The sequence below is a fragment of the Podarcis muralis genome, chromosome 4 (genome assembly GCF_964188315.1).
Source record: "Podarcis muralis chromosome 4, rPodMur119.hap1.1, whole genome shotgun sequence".
Classification (NCBI taxonomy): Eukaryota; Metazoa; Chordata; class Lepidosauria; order Squamata; family Lacertidae; genus Podarcis; species Podarcis muralis.
Window position 1 is genome coordinate 31,279,250 of NC_135658.1, and position 20,352 is coordinate 31,299,601.

The window sequence follows — 20,352 nt, forward strand, 5'->3', positions numbered from 1 at the left end:
ACAGCGCCACCCGCGTCCCAGTAGACCAACGTAGAGCTATATAAAAATATAGAGCGATAAAATGAACAAGATGTGTGCATGCACACGAAAGCTCATACCAATAACAAACTTAGTTGGGCTCTAAGGTGTTACTGGAAGGATTTTTATTTTATTTTGTCAAGACTTGGTGGGAGCCTTGATCTGAATTGGCAGGGGCTATTAACGTTGCACTTCACCTCCTTATTTGTCCCACCTCAGAACCAATGCACACCCCTAGCTTAAACTTCTACCCTAAACTCAGCACCCTGCTGAGAATGCAAATTACCCTCATGTCAGTTACCAGATTGATCATTTGCTTAGGCAGTGATGACCAAACTTGGCCCTCCAGCTGTTTTGGGACTACAATTCCCATCATCCCTGACCACTGGTCTTGTTAGCTAGAGATGATGGGAGTTGTAGTCCCAAAACAGCTGGAGGGCCAAGTTTGGCCATAGCGGGCTGAGTAATGACACCTCTTCCTCAGCTGATCTGCATGGACTCTGCTGTGTGTGTGCATGCACACTCATGAACTGCAGTATATTGCAAAACTCTACATCCTTTTCAGATGTTGGATACCTATAGCCTGGGTATACATTTGAGGACTCCATTTTTACTATGTATTTGTATGGTGGTCATGCTACTGTTGCAGCCCACCTTAGGTCAACAACTGATTCATGATGTACTCATTCAAGACTGATGGTATATACAGTACCCACAGAAGACTCTTAGGGGATACTCGCCATCTATTTTGCAGAAGAAATCACAGGAGAAATACATGCAACGGAGCATAGTGGGTTTCAAAGATTGCATACTTTAATAATGAATGTTTATTTTTTAATGCTTCTGTGGCTGATTTTTGCATTCTGGAAATAGCTTAGAAGCCTATTGAGGCATTAAGTGATTAATAATAATAATAATATATACAGTAATACAATCAGTGCAATCCTATATATTCGGAAATAAGTGAAACATATCCCTAGGTAAGTGTCTCAAGAATTGCCGCCTAAAAGTCCTGGTGCCTCCCTGCTACTTTATAAAGTGTTTAAATAAGCAGTCTTTCTTTATGACATTTGCTGCTTCCTTTTTTGCTTGCCTTATCATCAACTTGCATTTGTTTTTTTCAGAGTTTGTGTTCTTTAGTCATTTCCTCATTTGGGCAAGACTCAGTGGTAGGGGCATCAAGAGCCTGTCATCTGCCACTGTGCATCACATGATGCGGAGGACGCATCCAGTGTAGACACAAGAGTGCATGTCCTATGCATGAGTGTCTGCAGCATTGTGTTTGATCCTGTGTGTGTGTTCTGTGAGAGTGTTTGCATGGGGTCACAGTTGGAGCCAATTAACCTGAAGAGAGAACAGATGCAACCTATTAGGAATGCAGGTGAAGAGGTGGAATAGGAAACAGGTAGCTGAAGTGGCTGCTTCTTCAAAGGGGTGAGCAGAGCTAGAGCAAACAGAAAGAAAAAGAAAAGAAAAACTAGACTTTGGGGAGAATGTAAGAACTCTGCTGGATCCTGCCAAAGACCCTACTCTGCCATCATCCTGTTCTCCTGTGAACCAGATGCCAGATGCCACAAGCAAAGACAGATAAACTTACTCTTTCCACATTTGATTCCCAGCAAATGGTATTCAGCTGTATACTGCCTCTGATGGTGGAGGGGTGACAGAGCTATTGTGGCTGATGGCCACTGATAACCTTAAACTCAGGGATTTTGTCTACTGCTCTTGTATAGACCAGTGTACTGGTTGCAGTGTTGGACTGTAACCTGGGAGACCAGAGTTTAAAGCCCCACTCAGCCTAACCTGCCTCACAGTGTTGTGAAGATAAAATGGGGAGCAGGAGAACCATGTCCACCAGCTCAAACTCCTTGGAGGAAGTGTCAGCAAATTCCAAACTTTAACTATGAACTGTATGAAGAACACTTTTTTGTGGTCCATTCTCAATCTTCCAGCTTCATCAGATGGCCCCGAGTTCTAGAATTACAGGGGAAGGAGGAAAACATCTTCCTATTTACTTTTCCCCACACCATGTGTAGGGAAGTTTGAGTGTGCTTAGGAGCTTCAAGCTGCTGATTCAAAGTAAGTTAAACCTTTGTTTGTGATGTCTTCTGTGGGCTAATTATGCTACATTGATCTTGATGGCCAGGAGAACTGACTTGATCAGCATCCTGGAGAAATTCCTTCCATCAGTTGTTTTGTCCAACTGTCACCTGATTCCTGTTCTCCATTTTGGGATCTACCAACATCATTTAAGCCGTTCTGTATGGGATGTGGGTAGAAAATGACACTTCCTATAGCCTGTTTGCCCAGCCTAGTTGTTGTTGTTGTTTTTCAAATAGTTCTCATTGCTACTTGTTCTCCTCCCCTCCTGCCTACAAAAAATGTCATGCCTTTGTTCTTAGATTGTAAACATGAGGACAGGGTCTGTGTTACTTCTATATATATATATTGTCTAGCACTTAGCAACTTTAGGAATCTAATTATAATACCACCATCTCAGAGGGCTAGTAACTAAGTTTGATTAAACTTCTTAGCCCTTCCAAACAAACAGACAAAAAGACCAGCCTGCACTGAAGGTGCTTTGAATTAACACACCTGTGGCAAAGTTGTGACATTCTTGCAGGTGTCTTGAAATTCTTGAAGGAAAAGGCAAGTAGTGTAATGTGTTGGTAATGGCAGGAATTATCTCTATTGGGGAAAGGTGTGATTTCTACGATTACCTTTTCATTCCATATAACAATGCAACATTCTTGAAAAGGAGAGAGGTCTTGCCTTTCCTCACATGCATTCCCTCCCCCCTCTAACCCCAACATTGCATTTGAGCTTGTTCTCCTGCTGTTTGCATGTGTGGATGTTGCTGGTGCATGGTAAATAGAGAGAAAGTGCACCATGCTTCAAAACAACTATTCCTCATGGATGTAGGATGCATACTCTGTAATAGAGTAATGTGATATACAAAATCATACTAAAAATGCTTTCTCTTTTTAGCATCATGAGAAGACACTCCAAGTTGCAGAAAATAACGGTCCAGCGGTTGCTAAACTGTGCCCGGGATAACGGGAAGATCCACAGAGGGAAGCCTGTATGCAACCAGGAAAAGGATGGCTCTGGTTTGCAACACTAGATGGCAGAGGTGGGATCTTTTCTGCTCTGAGCGCTGTCCTATAAGGCATTGCTTGTTTAAGTACAGTCGCATTTAGTTGGAGCTGCAGGAGAGAGGGAGAGAGAGAGATTTTCTCAGGCTGAGACGAGCATCCGAGCTGCCCCCTCCCCATCTCCCAATTATTCGAAGGCGAAAGTGTGAGTGAGGTTATTCAGGAATCTGGCCATCCTAGGTCAGCTTCTTTTGTGCTGGATTGTCAAAAGCCTGTAAGAAACGCTGACGGAGGAGACGGCAGGGAGAGGAGGAGGAGGATCGCGTCGTTAAAAAGAAAATAAAAGAGAAGAGTTCAAGAGGAAGAGGAGGAGGCTGATCGACCAAGGCAGAATCATGAGGACCTACTGGCTGCACAGTATCTGGGTGCTGGGATTCTTCTTGTCCCTCTTCTCCTTTCAAGGTAGGCAGTGATTTGTCTCCCTCTTGCTTTGATCCGGGGACGATGGAGAGGGACCAGGAAGATGGGTTGCAACGGGGAGCTCCGTTTGGTTCCACTTGGTTCTCCAGCCCCTTTTGGAAATGGGAGCCCGGGTTTTTTTGGGTTTTTTCCTCCCTGTTGGCTGTTACAGTTAGAGGGCACTTCATGTGCCTGGCTTGCTTCAGTATGTACTTTGCAAGGGAGGGGGGAGCGGGGAGGAGGAGGGTTTGCAAAGGGAGGGGTCAAATGGAGGTGTGCACCTCTGTACCACCCCCAACTCCATCCCATGTCACTTGGCAGTCTGTGACATACAGGTGCTGATACTCCTCTTATCTTCTGCCTTCCATGGCAGCTTTGCATATGGAGAGGTGTGTGTATGTGTGTGTGTGTGTTGGGGGTGGACTTGGGGACCCTATCAAGGCTTAAGTTTCTCTCCCCCTCCCTGTCCCCAGCAGATTATCCGATGGATTCTTAAATATGAAAACCCTCCTCCTTGTAGGACAAAATGGCACTGGAGTAGCTGGGAGATGGAGATGCTCTGGGTATTGATTAGCAGCAAGTGAAAATGGTACACCAGGTCCTGAGCTGTTTCTACCCTTGGCAATAGAAGGAGAAGGTTGAGTCCCAAGTGGTTACAGGTTACAGTTCTTCAAATGCCTTCCAGGAGAAATGAGGGTTCATAGTTTGGATGGCACAGTGGATGCAGACTCCTACACAAACTCTTGCCCCCTTTTCCCCCAACCGCACCCCGTGCTTGTGTGTGTGTGTGTGTGTTTTCATTTACACACTGCCACACTGTGGTTTAAACACACTAACAGCTATTATTCCACATACAGAGTCTACATGTACAATTCCATCATGCACACCTTGGTGTTTACACTTCTCCCTCCCCCCCAACATATGATCCCTCCATTATACATGTCAGATATATGTATCTCTTGTGCACTTTCTCTCTTCCACCTACTCATATGTGTTCTCCCTCCCTCCCCTCTTACAACTACACAGTGAGCCTCTCTTGCATGCATATCATTTTCTATATACCCAGCATAAATTTCTAGATTGATCCCTCACTCTCCCCCCCTTAAAAATCAAACTGCCCCATTTCCTTTGCACCTGCCACAGTACCATCTTCCTTCCGCCCCCCCCCCCTTTGCATGCCACAACAGAGCCAGACACACACTCTTAGGAAAAGCATTTCCCTTTCCCCCCCTAATTGGCACTCTCATAATTGCTGTGCTGCTCCGAAAGCCTCACACTATGACTATGACTGTGTCCTTCTCCTATGGACACTGGCTTCATATGTGTGCTTTTGCTTTTATGTAGAGAGATACATCTCCATCCCCATGAACATACGTACACCTCCATCCTTTCCCAAGCATCCTTCTCTACTATTGCACTTTCTCTCTGCCGCCTTGCTGCGTTGTGCATAGGCACACTTTTCTCTACGGAGCATACATTTTTTCTCCCTGGGAAAAAAATTGTGTGTGCTCTGCTCTTTGGAAGCAAACACCACCTTCTACTGAGCAAGGGAACGCTTTCCTCTTCAGCAAATGCTCCCACACAACTCCGCTGTCTGTCGGATTTATAGCCACTTTCAACAGTAACATTCAGTGGTCTGGGGTGAGCTTCCCTCACCTCTGGCACAGACCCATTGAGAATAACACACACTGGCAAACCCGCAGACTCCCAAGGCTTCCTCCTTTTCTTTCACGGATGCCTATTTCCCAGCGAAAGCTACTATACAGAGCTTCCCATTGACAAGCTGCAGAGAGCTGTGATTGGAGGATTGCAGCATTGCAATGTTCGGAGCTGCTTTAACTATTTGCAGGGTTGCTAGCCCCTGGGCTCCTGCCTTGAGCCAGGTGGAGAGAGCCTGGGCATTGCTATAGTCTCCCCTTCTGTTTCACTGTGCAAGCCGAGTCACATTTCTCCCAGCTGTGCCTTTCTTTTCCTGTCACAATTTCCAAAGTGTGTGCATGATTTCGGAGATGTGGAAGAGAAATTGGTGGTGCTGTTGCAAGGGTGTTCGGCAGAAGTTAGCCCACATTGAAATCCCAATTTTTTCGGATGTTTTTCATTCATTCTTTTTCATAAACTCCCAGCAACTCGGATGCCTCCTTTTAGTTCTGTGAATATGCAAATGGAAAAACTTGGGGCAGCTGTCTGAAAGGAGGCTGGAAAGCATGAATGTACGAGGTTTCTGTAGCTCCCAGAGCATCAGATGTGTAAAGCATTTTATTCTAGCATTTTGTAGCAATCCCTTTTAAGTGGATCATTTCAGTATGGCTGTTTCCTCTTGCCTTTCAGTATGCCTTGCTAGAGACAGCTAACAAGGCAATGGGGCATGTCATTTTACAGTGGTCCCAACCCTTTTTATATCGAGGTGGAGGAAAGCTGTGTGTCCTTGGTATACTGGAAATAGAGATGCATCTTTAGGTTGTTGGGGCTGGGTTTAACTATAGTTGCCTGTTGCTTTGGATCACACACACACACACACACACTTGAGCTTTGGTTTGCAAGAGAGAGCAAGAGCACTGAGCTCAAGTTTGCAGACACAGCCAAGGGAGAGATTCAAAGCAGAGATACCAGAATGCAAAATTGGTGATACATGTTTAAGGTCCTCTGCTGCCTTGCCAAAGATAGAGAAGTGGTTGGCATGCCTCTACCCTGATAGAAGTGATCTCTTTAAGGTGGCTCAGTTGTGCATCACATTGTCCTTCACCTTTTCTGGGCTGAAAAAACTGGTACCTTGGACAAGGCTTCAACTTGCTCTTGTGGTTTATTTTATTTTATTTCATGTCACCCTATTTAACTGCAAGCTTTCCCATTTTCTCTCTGAGGGCATATGGGTTAAGCCAGAGATCCCACTTCCTCCTCTGCTAAGCAGCAGGCCAGCAAATAGAGCCTTACAAGCCAAAAATCCTCTGGCATGTACTGCCTCTGCTTACCTTTCTTATCAAACCCATGCAGCTCCCATGAACTTCATTGCCTGGGTTGGCTTGGAGTCCTGATGCTTGGCTCGTTTGCTCACTAGAGCATATTCTCCCCAGAGACCTGCTTGCAGGCTTCCTGCCACTTCTTGCTTATTTTAGCTACTCATTTGTTGGCCATGGGATAAGTGTACTTTGGAAATGTTCACACTGCATGCAGGTATGTTTATAGCGGTATGCTTTAGAATATCTAGGCAGTATGCATAAAATGTGAACTGCAGCAGGTTAAGCACAGCTCCTGCTTTCATGACTTGTGCATGCATGATGCAATATGCAGCATTGGTAAGATTTGGTACACTGTATTTTGGGATGGTGATTGGCAAGATCCTTTGCTTTATGATGCGTGCTTAGATGGTAATATATGGTAACATGTGAAACAGGCCATAGTACATATCATACACATGTGATGTATAGGTTGTTCAATGGCCGCATCTAGTGAAAGTTGCAGAATGTACACAATGGAACTGGTGGTGGTGCATTTGCAAACTGTGTATTGGCTAAGAAGTAAGGTAGCCTGCTGTTGCGCCTTTGGATATACTTTTCTGCCTTGTAGTTTTCAGGTGCTGTCTTGGTTAATGAGATCAGGGAGCTCACCTCAAGCTGGGAAGACTGATGAGAGTGTGTCTCACTTTATTGCCTCCTGTTCTCTTAAGTGATGGAGATGTTCAAAGGCCTAGGTCAAGCCAAGTTTACTTACAAGCTCAGGATAAGAGGAAAGACAGAGCAGGGCTTTGTACTTTAATCTCAAAAAAACAGAGCGCTTTGGAGTAGAATCCAAATGGACTGATCCTTGACTCCAAAACCTTCCAATTCAATATATCACTCAAATAATAATCAAATCTCCCAAGCCACAAAGCTCCTCTTTCAGCCATTTGAGCAACTTCTTGCGTCAAAAATGATCCTTCCACTTGTCTTGTCAGATTCCTATGTGCTACCTTGGGACAAATATTATCTATGTAGCTTTTAAAGACTCTGCTGCTGAGATCAACATACCAAACAGAATGCTCCATTGGGAAGCTGTTCTCTCTCACACAGGCCCATTAATTTCAGTGGGGGGGGGGAGAGTTGCTTAGAGGAATTCCCTAATGGACTCTGCTCCATAGAACTAATGTGGGGAGAAAGTAGGGGTGAAGACCAACTCATTCAGTGTGTCTCCAGAATAGATGGGTTAGTGGATGATGGTGTCAGGAGGCAAAGATGTTAAGCATCTTAGGAATGAAAGTATAATAAGAGTGCAGTGTGAATGTAAAAATCCACAAAGGGCAGTTTTTCATGCCCCATCACAGGTGCAACATGATGAGTTGTGTGATGGCATGGGAAGTGGCTCTGCACAGACTTCTGCATGTGACACTGGCATTCATACATTTCCAGGGACAGGACATTCCCACCCTGCCAACCAGAACCTGGCTGCATTGAATGCTCCCTGAAGTCAGCTCCCACTGAAATAGCTGTAGACCAGCTCCCTAGCCTGTTTTTGTAGTAGGGAATCTCTAAAGACTTCCAGGTTGAAGACAAGTGGGTCCCAAAAGCTCCCCGGGAGATGGTTTCCAATGTGGTGATGCTGCAAGGATAGGACTGGAGAATATTATCCAACTCAAGGGTCACATACCAGTGGATGGGGCCAAAGCCAAAGAGTGGATCAATGTACACCATCTTTAACTTTGCATGATTGGCTTCATTCAATCTCTATAAAGTCAGAGGTTTCTACACCTACATCTTCCATTAAGGCAAGGAAGAGGCATTCAAGGATGCATTTCAGTCAAGCTGAAACAATCAAGGAGGGTATAGAGCAAGGCTGCCAAGTAGTGACCTGGAAGGAGGCATGACTTCATGAGAGTCCCAGGGGTCAGAGAGAAAGGACCCAAATCTGAGGTTCTCTACCCCAGCCTTAGGAGGTTCGAATGAAGATGAGCCCCCATCAGACCGTGAAGCCCCCATCCTTGGCTCTAGAGGAGATGGTTCTGTCCCCTCTTCAGACAGAGATGACTTCTCCCTTGATGTTCTGTTTATTGCCCCACCATGTCTGTGAAGTGCAGGATACATTTCAACTCTTCCAGAGTGCACACCTGTGTTTCTACAGCACTGTCCCTGTAAATGCACAGCATACTTCCTCAGTGATTGTAAAGCTTCTGTCTTTTCCACACTAGTGCTGCATCAACAATTCTAGCTCTCTACTGCTATCCAGCCACTCTGATATCCGGACACATCTTATTTTATTTTATTTTATTTATTTTATTTTATTTTTACTTCACACAGAGCTGTCTGTGGTCCTGACCTTCAGCTCTGAGCTGCATTTTGCCTGAATAACTCCATGGATTCTAGCCTGGAATAAAAGATTGGTCCAGGCTGAATGTGTTGAGGTGACTGAAGCTTCACTGCTCCAGCATCTCAGTACAATTTGGAAAGATGGGAGTTCTGGCATTTTGTTCTTAATGAGGTTTCCCTGTGCCTGTTTTAGGATTGAGGTTGGAGAAATCCTGTTCTGTTCTAAGGATTGTATTAAGGCTCATGCAATTCTTTAACGTCTTCATTTTACAATCTGGAGATCTAACTTGCAAAGTTTCAGCAAGATTTACTTCAGTAAGAGTGCTTAAGATTATTTAGTATTTTTTTTTATTCCTCTAAAAAGGCTCAGAGTGCTGATTAGCTTCTATCTTCCCCTGCCACTCCAGCTTATCACAACAACCCTGTAAAGTAGGTTAAGGAAGTGGTAATCTACTGACCTGGCATGACAGAGTAAGGATTTGGCTTCCTGGCCATAGCCTTAAACACTGAAAATTGCTGTGTAAATATTTGCTAACTGTTATTGATTGAAATGACCTAGGGAAATACAAAGTTTTATTATTGAAAAGTAGCAGCTGTATTGAAGGTGCGAACCACAGTGGAAGCATATTGTTAGCGAGAGGTTTAGGGTGGTTTCTTTATGTCACCCATGTACATAATCAACATTCACACATGCATGAACACATGCATACACAGCCCTACCAGGGCAGGCCCTTACAGCAGCCAACTAATCAGGTTAGTGGGCCAAGAGTCTGATGTGGAATGGCAAATTGCCTTTCCTGAAAAGGCTCCCTTTCCCCTTAAAGAAAAATGTGCCATGATTTGATGTGCTGTTCCGACTCGGCCAGGGTGGAATCGCTTTGACAGCTGAAGTGCTCTTCTTGTTATCATTTCATCCAGGAAGGAGAGGGGGAAAATATATCAGCAACTGCACAGACTGCTTTGTCCAGCTCTAATAATGAAGAGAATACAGTGAGGGCAGGAGGAAAGCTTTTGGGGTGAGCAGCCTAGACCAAGTTCACTACTTCTATTCAAGATATGGAAGAAGACGATGACTCGCTGACCCTCATCCTTTAAATCCCTCCTGAAAACCTACCTTTTTCATAGAAGTCTTTGGCACAACGACTCAGTCCTTCCCAAAACCAAGCATGTAACTCCAATCCATATTCTTCTCCTACCTCTGACTCCCCCTTTCCCCTCCACCCTGTTTCTAATTTTAGATTGTAAGCTTTGTGAAACTGCCATGCAGCTTGGTGGTGCTATTATGTACACGTAATAACAGGAATCCATTGCAGGGCAAGTGGGTGTTTGGGTAGGAGAAGCCCCCATTGTCTTCTTGCTGGCATCTGTCTGTCTTGACAGGCAATGCGGTGTGCCTCCAGGGGTGAAATGAAACCTCTGGAGAATCACAGCACCTGCTGTGGCTACAGAGACCAGTAACTTGTTACTGCTGCCTCCCACATTGTTTTTGCTGCATTGGCAGTATCAAAATGACCTCTCCAGGATGCAAATCTGGACACTGTGTATGGAGGTCCTGGGCTGTCTTGCTGACATGGCTGAAAGGAAAGCAGAACTATGTGTTTGGTACCAGCTTGGCTGCAGCAGTTGCTGGAAGGAAGTTGTGTCCACAATGTTAGACAAGTTGAAACAAAAATGAAGCTTCCAATTGTTGGACTCCAATTCCCATCAGCCTGAACCATCATGGCCAATGGTCAGGGATGATGAGTGTCCATCAATATCTAGAGGGTGACAGGCTCCACATTTTAACCTACTTACATACTATGGAGGGCCTCTTTTCTTTGCTGTTGTTGCATGCATCCCATGAGTGACATCTTAATGCCAGGAATACATTTCAGGGCTAAGCCCTTCCGAGACCACATGGAGTCCTAAGTCACAACAGCTGAATCTCAGACTTCTTTTGCACATGCATAATACAATGAACTGTTAATGACACAAAAGCATTCTTGACTTTTTGAATGAAGTAAGATTCTGAACTGCCCTAATGTAGACTCGAAAGAAAACTGTCCCAGATTAGCTGTTGTCCAATAGGTTTTTCTACCTTTAATGTCCGTTCTGCTTTTGTGAACTGGTTATATTACTACTTGATTATTTTCTTTCAAGGCTGTTGGTTATAAGTGTTGCATTTTCTAAGATGTGCAATACAAGGTATATATTTATGAAAATGGTAGATGCTGATTCTAAAGTATATGTTTTTGTAGTAAAACACCCTTGATTGTGTGTAACTGTGAGACTGTGTCTAAACTAGAGCCCCCTGAGGAAGAAGATGGATGCTCAAAATAGAGAGACATCAGATGTGTTTTGCTACAACCTTAGTATTCTCCCTTTGTTATTTTTTTTAAAAAAGATTAATATACTGCCTTTCATTAAAAATTACAGGGTAGTTCCCCAAACAACATAAATATATTCTCAATAAAACCCATAGATTGAAATACCACAAACAGTAAAAGCATCATTGTCAAGCCAGGCAATTATTACGAGCTTGGTATTAATGGCCAACACATGCTGCGGTGGACAAAGGAGTCTTCAGCAAGTGCCAAAACTCATCAGAGTTTGTGCTTGCCTTATTTTGGCAGGGAGGAGCTACGTGCCACAATGCAAAAAGATGTCCCGAGGCTGTGGCAAGTGTTGGGATGTGAACAGATGCTAGAAGATGGTATATTTGTTGAATATTACCCTTCCTTCTTCATGTTTGTGAGTTCTGCAGAGTGCCATCCCTTTGTAGCTTAAAGGGGAAGCTTAGATAGACTAGTTTTAGCCTTTTAGTTTAAGTAATCCAGGATGCTTTAAGGCAGGCTGGATTTTCCTGTTATTTCCCCCTTTCTCCCGCTTAAAACAACAATCTCACAAACAGTCTTGTAAAAGATAAAAATAACATTAACTCATTCAGAATATTTGTTGAAGAGTAAAGGGTACAGCAGCTTTGTTCAGGCAGGCTTAAAATGGTAATTCAGTTACAAAGACATACTGTACTTAAACCCATCTTAAAATGCACTCTGAGTTTCGGGCTCAGACTTTGTAGAGGTTCTCGCATTGCTGGCAGATTGGAAAGTGATGGAAAGAAGGTGTGCCCAAGCAGCTGGAAGAATATACAGCTATGCCCTCCCCTGTTGGCACAGAGGATGTGTTTCTCAAAGAGTTCTCTCTAGCAAGTTTACAGGAAAACTGAATGAGCTCCAACTCCTATCATGTGCCTATCTAGCAAAACATGAATCTAGCAAAACATGAATTGTTCATTTGGCTGCACTTTAAATATCTCACAGCAGGTTAGGTTATGGTTACCAGATTTTTTTCAATGAATCCGGGGACCCTTCAACCCCCCCCCCCCTTTGAAGCTGAGTAGCAACAGGGAGTCAGTAGTGGGGATGGTGAGGCAAAAAACCCTGGGCCCAAACACACATGCATATTGTATAAAGGTGCAAAACCCTTCTTTGACACCTGTGAAACATAAATGCACAGAGTTTTTTTTAAAGAACTGGGCAATGGCACGCCGCCCACCCTTGACTTCCAAGCCTTCCCTGATCTCCTTCCCCCTTCCCCCTTTGTTTTGATAGATCGGGGTGGCTTGCGAGTTACGGGCGGGTGGCTGTTGCTGAGGAGGGGCCAGCCTGGTAGTGCAGTTGGCTCTGGCTGGCTTGAGGAGCTGCTCGCTGCTGTGGCGCAGGAAAAATGGCAGGCGCCACAGCAGCAAGCAGCTCCTGATGCCAGCCAGAGCCAACTGCGCTAAGAGGCTGACTCCGGGCTGCTGAGGCTGCCACTGCCACGTTTCCTGGGGACAGATTTGCAAATCCGGGGACTGTCCCTGAGAACCAGGGACGTCTGGTAACCCTAGGATAGGTTTCAGCAGGCTGTGGAACAACTAAGAACAACATCTGAAGATTTCAGTCAATTGTCAATTATTGGTCAGTGCAACTTGTCTCCTGCCCCGCAAACACACTCTAATGTCTGCACAAATCTATGCCCCCATAGGGCAGTTGCACTAACGCTCCCATTCCAGGATGGAGTCCACGTTATCCGTTAGTTGAAACAAATAACCAAACAGAAGCCAGCACTGCTTTCCCTTACCTGGTACCCTCCAGGTATTTTGAATTACAGTTCCCCTCAGCCTCAGTTAGCAATGTTGGCTGAGGCTGTTGAGAATTGTACTCAAAATTACCTGGAGGGCACCAGGTAGAGAAATGTTGGAATCCTAATGCTACTTCACTGGGAAGTAAGCAGGGAAATAAATAGGACTTATTTCTAAGTAGACATAGCTAGGACTGTGAAATGGCCAGTGGGTACGTGTGTTCCCCTTTTCCCCCATTGAGTTTTCTGCTGTGTCTTCAGATGTTTTCTGACAGTACATGAATTTTCTGCAGGTATCATGGGTAACTGCACATCTAGGAGTTCTTTTCCTTTCTCTGATGTGAATTTGTTTCTGAAGCTAGTTTTTCTAGTATAGATGTGTGCACAGGCCCACCACTAAAATGCACATCCAATTAACTGTCTTGTTTTTGCTGCAAAGTAAAGAACCAAACATATTTTTATTTTACAAAAAAAACCTAGCAATATTGATATAGAAGCAAAATACAAAATCTAGCAGTGTTAAGCTGTTCTTGGGCAACTTCTGTCTTTGTATCCTTTCACTGGCATTTCCCTATGTTGAAGGAAAATTTTATTTCTTTCTATGAAACACTGGAGCTTTATTCATGCAATATAACTGTGATGAGTGAACATTCAATTGCCTATCCATTCATCTGCAGTCGTAGGGATACATATACAGTTCTCTTGCTATAGTTAGGAACTCTGGACTAGCAGACTTCCCAAGCACACAGTAGTATGTGCAGATGCTAGGGGTGGCAAATGTGTGGCCCTCCAACTCCTGTCAACCCTTATTAGCATGGACAATAGCAGGAGATGACGGGAGTTGTAGTCCAGCAATGTCTGCAGGGTGACAGGCTCCCCATAACTCCAATAGAGAATGCAGAAGATAACTGGTGTGTTGGCTGCTGATGTCGAAGTATGTTCAACTGGGAGAAGAGGGCAGAGGAACTGCAGTGGCATTTACTGCCCCAGGAAGGCCCTGTTTCATATCTGATGGACCATTTTGATGGGTGGCAGATATTGATGCAGGCATTCAATGTGAGCACACTTGTGCACAGGATTTCCCTCTGCCCTGTGTGCCTTCTTGTTCACCCCCCCCCCCCGTTAAATCATGCAAACAGGGCTTGGGTCTGCCTCGGATTTGGATCTAGTTGGTACTTTGAAGAAGGGCTGGCTTTTGTTTAATTTCCAGAGCTTTGCTTTTCTTCCTCCGAGGGGATGTGAGGTGAATCCGTTCATGAGCTCCACATTTGTGGCAGCTCTGGAAGTGCTTGCTTGTATTTGTGTGTTTGTGCACTTGCTCTTGTACTTGGGAAGCCGGAATTACCCTCTAGCTGGGGAACAAGCTGCTGTTGTTTACTACTTTTGGTTGAGGGCATTTCAATTCCAGAAAGATGTAAACAAAATTAGAGAGAATTCAGAGAAGAGCAACAAAAGCAATTCAGGGGCTGGAGGGACTAATTTATAAGGAAGGTTTAGAAATGAGTGCAGATATGCAGAGCGTGAGTAAGCGATGGAGAAGGCAAAATGCAATAATGATCTGTGTGCATTTGAATGGTGTGTTTCTGTTGATGTTTGTTCAGGGGGACCTGTGAGGACAAGCAGTGGCAGCAGGATCATTTTCCCCTCTCCCTGAAATGAAAATGTTGGACTGAATACATTACCTGTCAGCTAAAATGTGGTTTTTCTCTCCTTGCCTCACATCCTCCACCTACTCACCCACTTTTCTTCAGGGCTGTGTGCAAGCCCTATCATTTGTGATATTTGGAATTAAAACTGAGCTAAACCCTGGGGAATATGCTGTACAGAAAAATCCTGCAAGATCCCCGTGAGAGTGGTTTAGATGTCCTGTGTGGCTTTTGTGCCATTGCTTAATTTTCACACATTCACTGAACTGGAGCTAATTTTCCTGCTCTGGAAAGTAACTGCATTCTTGACTCTTGAGTGCCTTTCTCGTGCTTGCTTCTTATTACTCCTCTGGGCAGAGGGGTCCCTTGAGAATGTCTTCCTCTTACACAGGAACTAACGTGAGCTCCTAGCTACCACTTTTCATCCTTTTGCTCATATAGCGAAGATTAAAATCGACAGATTTGTCATTGCCACACCCCTCCCCATTTTTCTTATTTCTCCCCTCTTGACTTCAGTTCATTTCATTTTGTAACATTTCTGCATCAGGTTGCAATGTTTTTAAAAGTTTGCCCAAAAAAAACCAAAAACCCATTTTTAATAGATCTGGCACTCTAAAGGTGTTTGGAAACTCAAAATTAAATTTGCAGACTTTCCAAACATGTGCACATCTGTGCATTGGGTCCCCTCCGAAGCAATGCCAATCACACATTGGCTATAGAGGGGCATGTCTGAGGCACAGGTCGACATCTAGGAGATAGGACAACTGTTTTGCATGAGAACCTCTTTGGGACTCTGTAGTGAACACCCAAAGATGGCTCAACATAATCAAATATATTTTTACTCCGTGTGAACATGGAAAATATCATTGACTCAACCCATGCTCTTTGTGTTTAAATGACTTGGCTTGAATGCTAGGAATAGAACTGATTCATTTAGTAATCATAACACTTACTAGAAAGCAAGCAGATAAATCACAACAGCTCCTAACTATTGGCATAGAGGACTGGATTAATTTCATTCTTATCCATCCCAATCTTTCCTGCATTTCTGCAGCTTACCCCTCTGCTATACTGGTTGCACTGTTTCCTGGATGCTGGTCCATCTGTATCAATATCCTCTGGTTACTAGCAGTGCTGAGATAGGTGCCTTGTCCCCCTGCCCTATGATTGATCTTAGGTTTCATTCCTGATATTGAGATGTGAAATGCAGCTGCAGGCTTCTGCTTCTAGTGGTGGCTGACTATACCTCAGAGATGAGGAACCTGTGGTCTTCCAGATGCTGCTGGTCTACATCTCCCATCATTCCTGACCTTGGACTATGCTGGTTGGAGCTGATGGAAGCTTGGAATCTGACAACATCTGTAGGGCCACAGGTTCCCCATCCCTGCTATTGATAGGTAAGAGAGACCTCAGGTCCTGTAACCTAGTTTTTTTCCCCCTGCATGAGAAGAATAGGCAGCATCTTTTAACTTGCAAATTCAAGCATATTTGAGTTGGAGATTTTCCAGGCACAATAAATATGCAATGCCAGTTTTACAGCTACTTTTCTGGTAGAACTTCACTTTAAATTAACTGTGCCATATATGGCCAGAGTCGGCACTTGCATTCACTGTATAAAATTTTGATCATTCACATTTTAAAAAATGTATCGGAATATCTCATTTATACTCCCTCGCTGAAAATTTCATGAGTTGCACATTCCCCAGTGTCAGATGTTCAATAAACCTAAATAATGCAGCTATTTACATTCTGAGGGCTTTCTATGCAATTGAAAGGACGGAACAAATCATATGTTTGTTTGTCTTAATCAAAAAGAAGATTTGTTGAGAAATGGGACGGACCCCAGGAAAGCAAAGTGTGTGGTATAGGATGGCATGGAATTAGGGAAGGAGCTCCATGCTGTGCAAGGAGCCTCTTTTTTGGGCTGGGAGTTCATCATTCACATGGTGAGGAACCTATAGAATAGTGTGGATAAGGCAGAATTTGAGCCATCTCTAAACAAAACTCTGCACTGGTGCAGTGGTACTGTGGAGTATGTGAAGAGTGCACAAAGTATTAATAGCTATCCAGCTTGTTTTCCGGAAGCAAAGGAAATAGGCTCTGATCAGGGCACCAGAAACGACATAGGGAGCTGAGTCAGACCATTGTACTATCTAGCTCAGCCATCACTTCAATATTATTTGTTGGAACTGTTTTTTTAATATTGCAGTTTTAAATTATTGTAACCTGACCTCTGATCTCATGGTGAAGGGCAAGTAAAAATCATCATCATCCATGGCTGTTCATGGTTTCAGATCAGGATCTCTCAAATCCCTAACTTGGAGATGGCAGAGATTGAACCTAGGTCCTTCTGCATACAAAGTAGATGTTCTACTCCTGAACTATGGCCTTTCCTTGTAAGCAAGCCAAGGGTAGGGATGGGGAGTGTGGCATAAGAAGAAAAAAATCTATCTCTGTATCAGAAAAGGTCCAAGTCTCCTGCGCTATAGATTTATGATGTTCTAGTCAAGGTAGAGGCCAACTGGACTTGCGTAACCCAACAGTGATGCTCTCAAAGTTCATAATTTGATCTGATCTTTGGAAAAGAAATTTGTCCTGCTCATCATGCTCAACTGAATTACAACTTGAGCAGGGGTTTCCCCCAACCCCCCTCCCTAGTTTGAAACACAGAATATGAGAGAGAGAGAGAGAGAGAGAGAGAGAGAGAGAGATCCTGTGTACCTGCTGTCAAGTGAACAGCTTTGTAGGTTCGTGCATGAAAGTGTTTTAACATCAAATATCTTGCTGAAACTCTATTTTACTCCTACATGGGCTACCCAACTATATAATAATAATAATAATAATTTATTATTTATACCCCGCCCATCTGGCTGAGTTTCCCCAGCCACTCTGGGCGGCTCCCAATCAGTGTTAAAAACAGTACAGCATTACATATTAAAAACTTCCCTGAACAGGGCTGCCTTAAGATGTCTTCTGAATATCAGGTAATTATTTATCTCTTTGACATCTAATGGGAGGGCGTTCCACAGGGCGGGCGCCACTACCGAGAAGGCCCTCTGTCTGGTTCCCTGTAGCCTCACTTCTCGCAATGAGGGAACCGCCAGAAGGCCCTCGGCGCTGGATCTCAGTGTCCGGGCTGAATGATGGGGGTGGAGACGCTCCTTCAGGTATACAGGACCGAGGCCGTTTAGGGCTTTAAAGGTCAGCACCAACACTTTGAATCGTGCTCGGAAACGTACTGGGAGCCAATGCAGGTCTCTCAGAACCGGTGTTATATGGTCCCGGCGGCCACTCCCAGTCACCAGTCTAGCTGCCGCATTCTGGATTAATTGCAGTTTCCGGGTCACCTTCAAAGGTAGCCCCACGTAGAGCGCGTTGCAGTAGTCCAAGCGTGAGATAACTAGAGCATGCACCACTCTGGCGAGACAGTTCGCGGGCAGGTAGGGTCTTAGCCTAAGCAGGCAGGTAGGGTCTTAGCCTAAGCAGCTTTCATAGTTTGGATGAGTATCTTATCTGTTCTTGTTTCTTGCTTATGTTTTACATGATTGCAGCCCTTTCTCTAAATCTAACACTTTTTTTGTTTCTGAGTATGGTTATTTGATTTTATGCAGTTCTTCTTCATGGCTGGTGCTCATCAATAGAAGATGGGTTTCCCTCCTCCCCACCACCCACCCCAAATACAAAGAGAACTCATAATTGCAAACCCATTCCAAATTGAGCCAAATAGGTTCTGCCTATTGCTATAGTCTAGTAGACTAGATTTCAGCCTTGGTTGGAGGGAACAGCTTCATAGACAACAGACATGACTCCCATGCAGGTTTAGAAATGGCACCACTAGAACTGGAATCAGAGCAGGGATGTGATATTGGAAGGGAGAGGCTCCAGGCATCTGGAACAGAACATCTGGTGAAATGCATGGAAGACTTGATTCTTTTTATTTTTTCATGAGCTTAAGAAGAAAGCCTGCTGGCTTGGCATGGCTCCCCACACAGGGACAGACTGTGTGAGCTGCTAAAAAATAAAATGGCTTCTCTCAGGACTTGTCTTCCAGCTGTGCTCAGCTATGATAATAAAAATTAACCTTCCCTTCTTTGTTGCCATCCACTGCCCCGGATTTAATGGTTATGAAAGTCGCTTGGTTTAATATTGCCTGTGATTGAGACATCTGACGGGAGCCCTTGGCTCGTGTTCCTTGCCTTTCCTAGTATCAGACCCTAAGGCAACATGCTGGGCCTTTCAAAGCTTGGCTATGTTGGAGTGTGAATACATTGCAGAAATCCCAGTTTGTCCGTTCCAATGGCACTCACTTTGTGGAAGTATCTGGGAGCTCTAACTATTGGAGAGAAGGAGGAACCCAGCACATGGACTCTGGCTGTGAGGCCCTTTAGAGGTTGGAATCCAAATCTACTAGAACTCCCATCTCTGTTTGGACCCCAAATTGACAAAGAATAACCTTTTTCTTGCTCTGTCTGTCTTGAGTTTAATCTGTTTTTCTTTTCACACTCTCTGTCTAATGTTGTCAAACCCACTGATGAGTTAAGACTTCAAATTGCATATCATGGTAAAGACTAGGGTGGGGAACTTTTGAGCCTTCAGATGTCGCTGAACTACAACTCCCATCAGGCCCAGCAAGCTTGATCAGTGGCCTGAACTGATGGGAGTTTTAGTTCAGCAAATACTCTGGAGGGTCAAAGTTTCCTCATACTGAATGTAAAATTTGGTGTATATTACGGTACTTAAATTATTTTAAGTGATTTTGAGTGTGAGAACTTTATATTTAATTGCATGTTTCACTCAGCATTATGTGTAAGTATCTGAACCAGAGATTTACACTGATCCTTCCATAACACCCCGCCCCCGTCCTGTGACGATGATACAAATAAATGTAACCTCAATGTGACAAGCAGCTTACATTATAGTTCCTGTTTCTGAAAAGCATGGCCTGCCTTTCCCAAGCTCTTGCTCCCAATGTCTTCCTCCTTGGCACAGGATCCTTGTAGACTCATGTCCTTTATGCTATAATAGTTTCTGGAAACCACAGGAGGGAGGAAATGCTGTTGGGCTCAGGTCCTGCTTACGGGCTTCCCATGGGCATCTGGTTGGCCACTGTGAGAACAGGATGCTGTCCTAGATGGGCCACTGGCCTGATCCAGCCGGGTTATTCTTTTCTTGTTATGTTCTTATTACCTTGTGCCCTTTGAATACTGGTGGGAGACAACAGCTGCAATCAAAGTAAGTGACAGTTTTCAACACAGAGAAATACACACATAGAGAGGCTGCAGTCCTATGCACAGTTATACTCCATTGACCACAGTGGGCATAGCTTCTGAGCAACCTTCTATTGGATTCACCCTAATGAAACCAAGGGGTGCAGGACCCCATGGCTTTTTGAATGGAAAAACGGAACCTTTGAGGCTGGGAAATCACTCTCTATTTCAGACTCTCCAGGTAGAAAGGAAGGGGTGGGGGAGAGCGTGGAAGAGAGAAGCTGTTAATTAAAATACTCCCAATGTCCTAAACTAAATTTTAATTGAATATTCAATATCCCCACCTTGGATATTACAATACAGAGACATTAAACCTGTACACAGTACTCTGCAAGCATACGTGCTGTGCAATAAAAGTGTCAGCTGTTAACAATGGTATAGCATTAAAATCTCTTTTCAGAGTGTCTTCAGTATTATTTGGTGCTGTCACTTATGTAGTATTTTTTCAACAGTAGAAATATGCCTGAAATGCAGGGGAAGGGTTCTTCAT

The 20,352-nt window shown here is 44.1% G+C and overlaps 1 protein-coding gene across 1 annotated transcript in view; it reads left to right on the forward strand.

Annotated features, from left to right (window-relative positions):
• The first annotated feature begins 3,180 nt into the window (after positions 1-3,180).
• Positions 3,181-20,352, forward strand: part of LSAMP (limbic system associated membrane protein) — a 1,415,745-nt gene continuing 1,398,573 nt past the window's right edge. Inside the window, exon 1 of the mRNA XM_028726538.2 lies at positions 3,181-3,575. Coding sequence (XP_028582371.2) covers positions 3,509-3,575 — 67 coding nt within the window. The 5' untranslated portion in view covers positions 3,181-3,508. The remainder of the gene's footprint in view (positions 3,576-20,352) is intronic.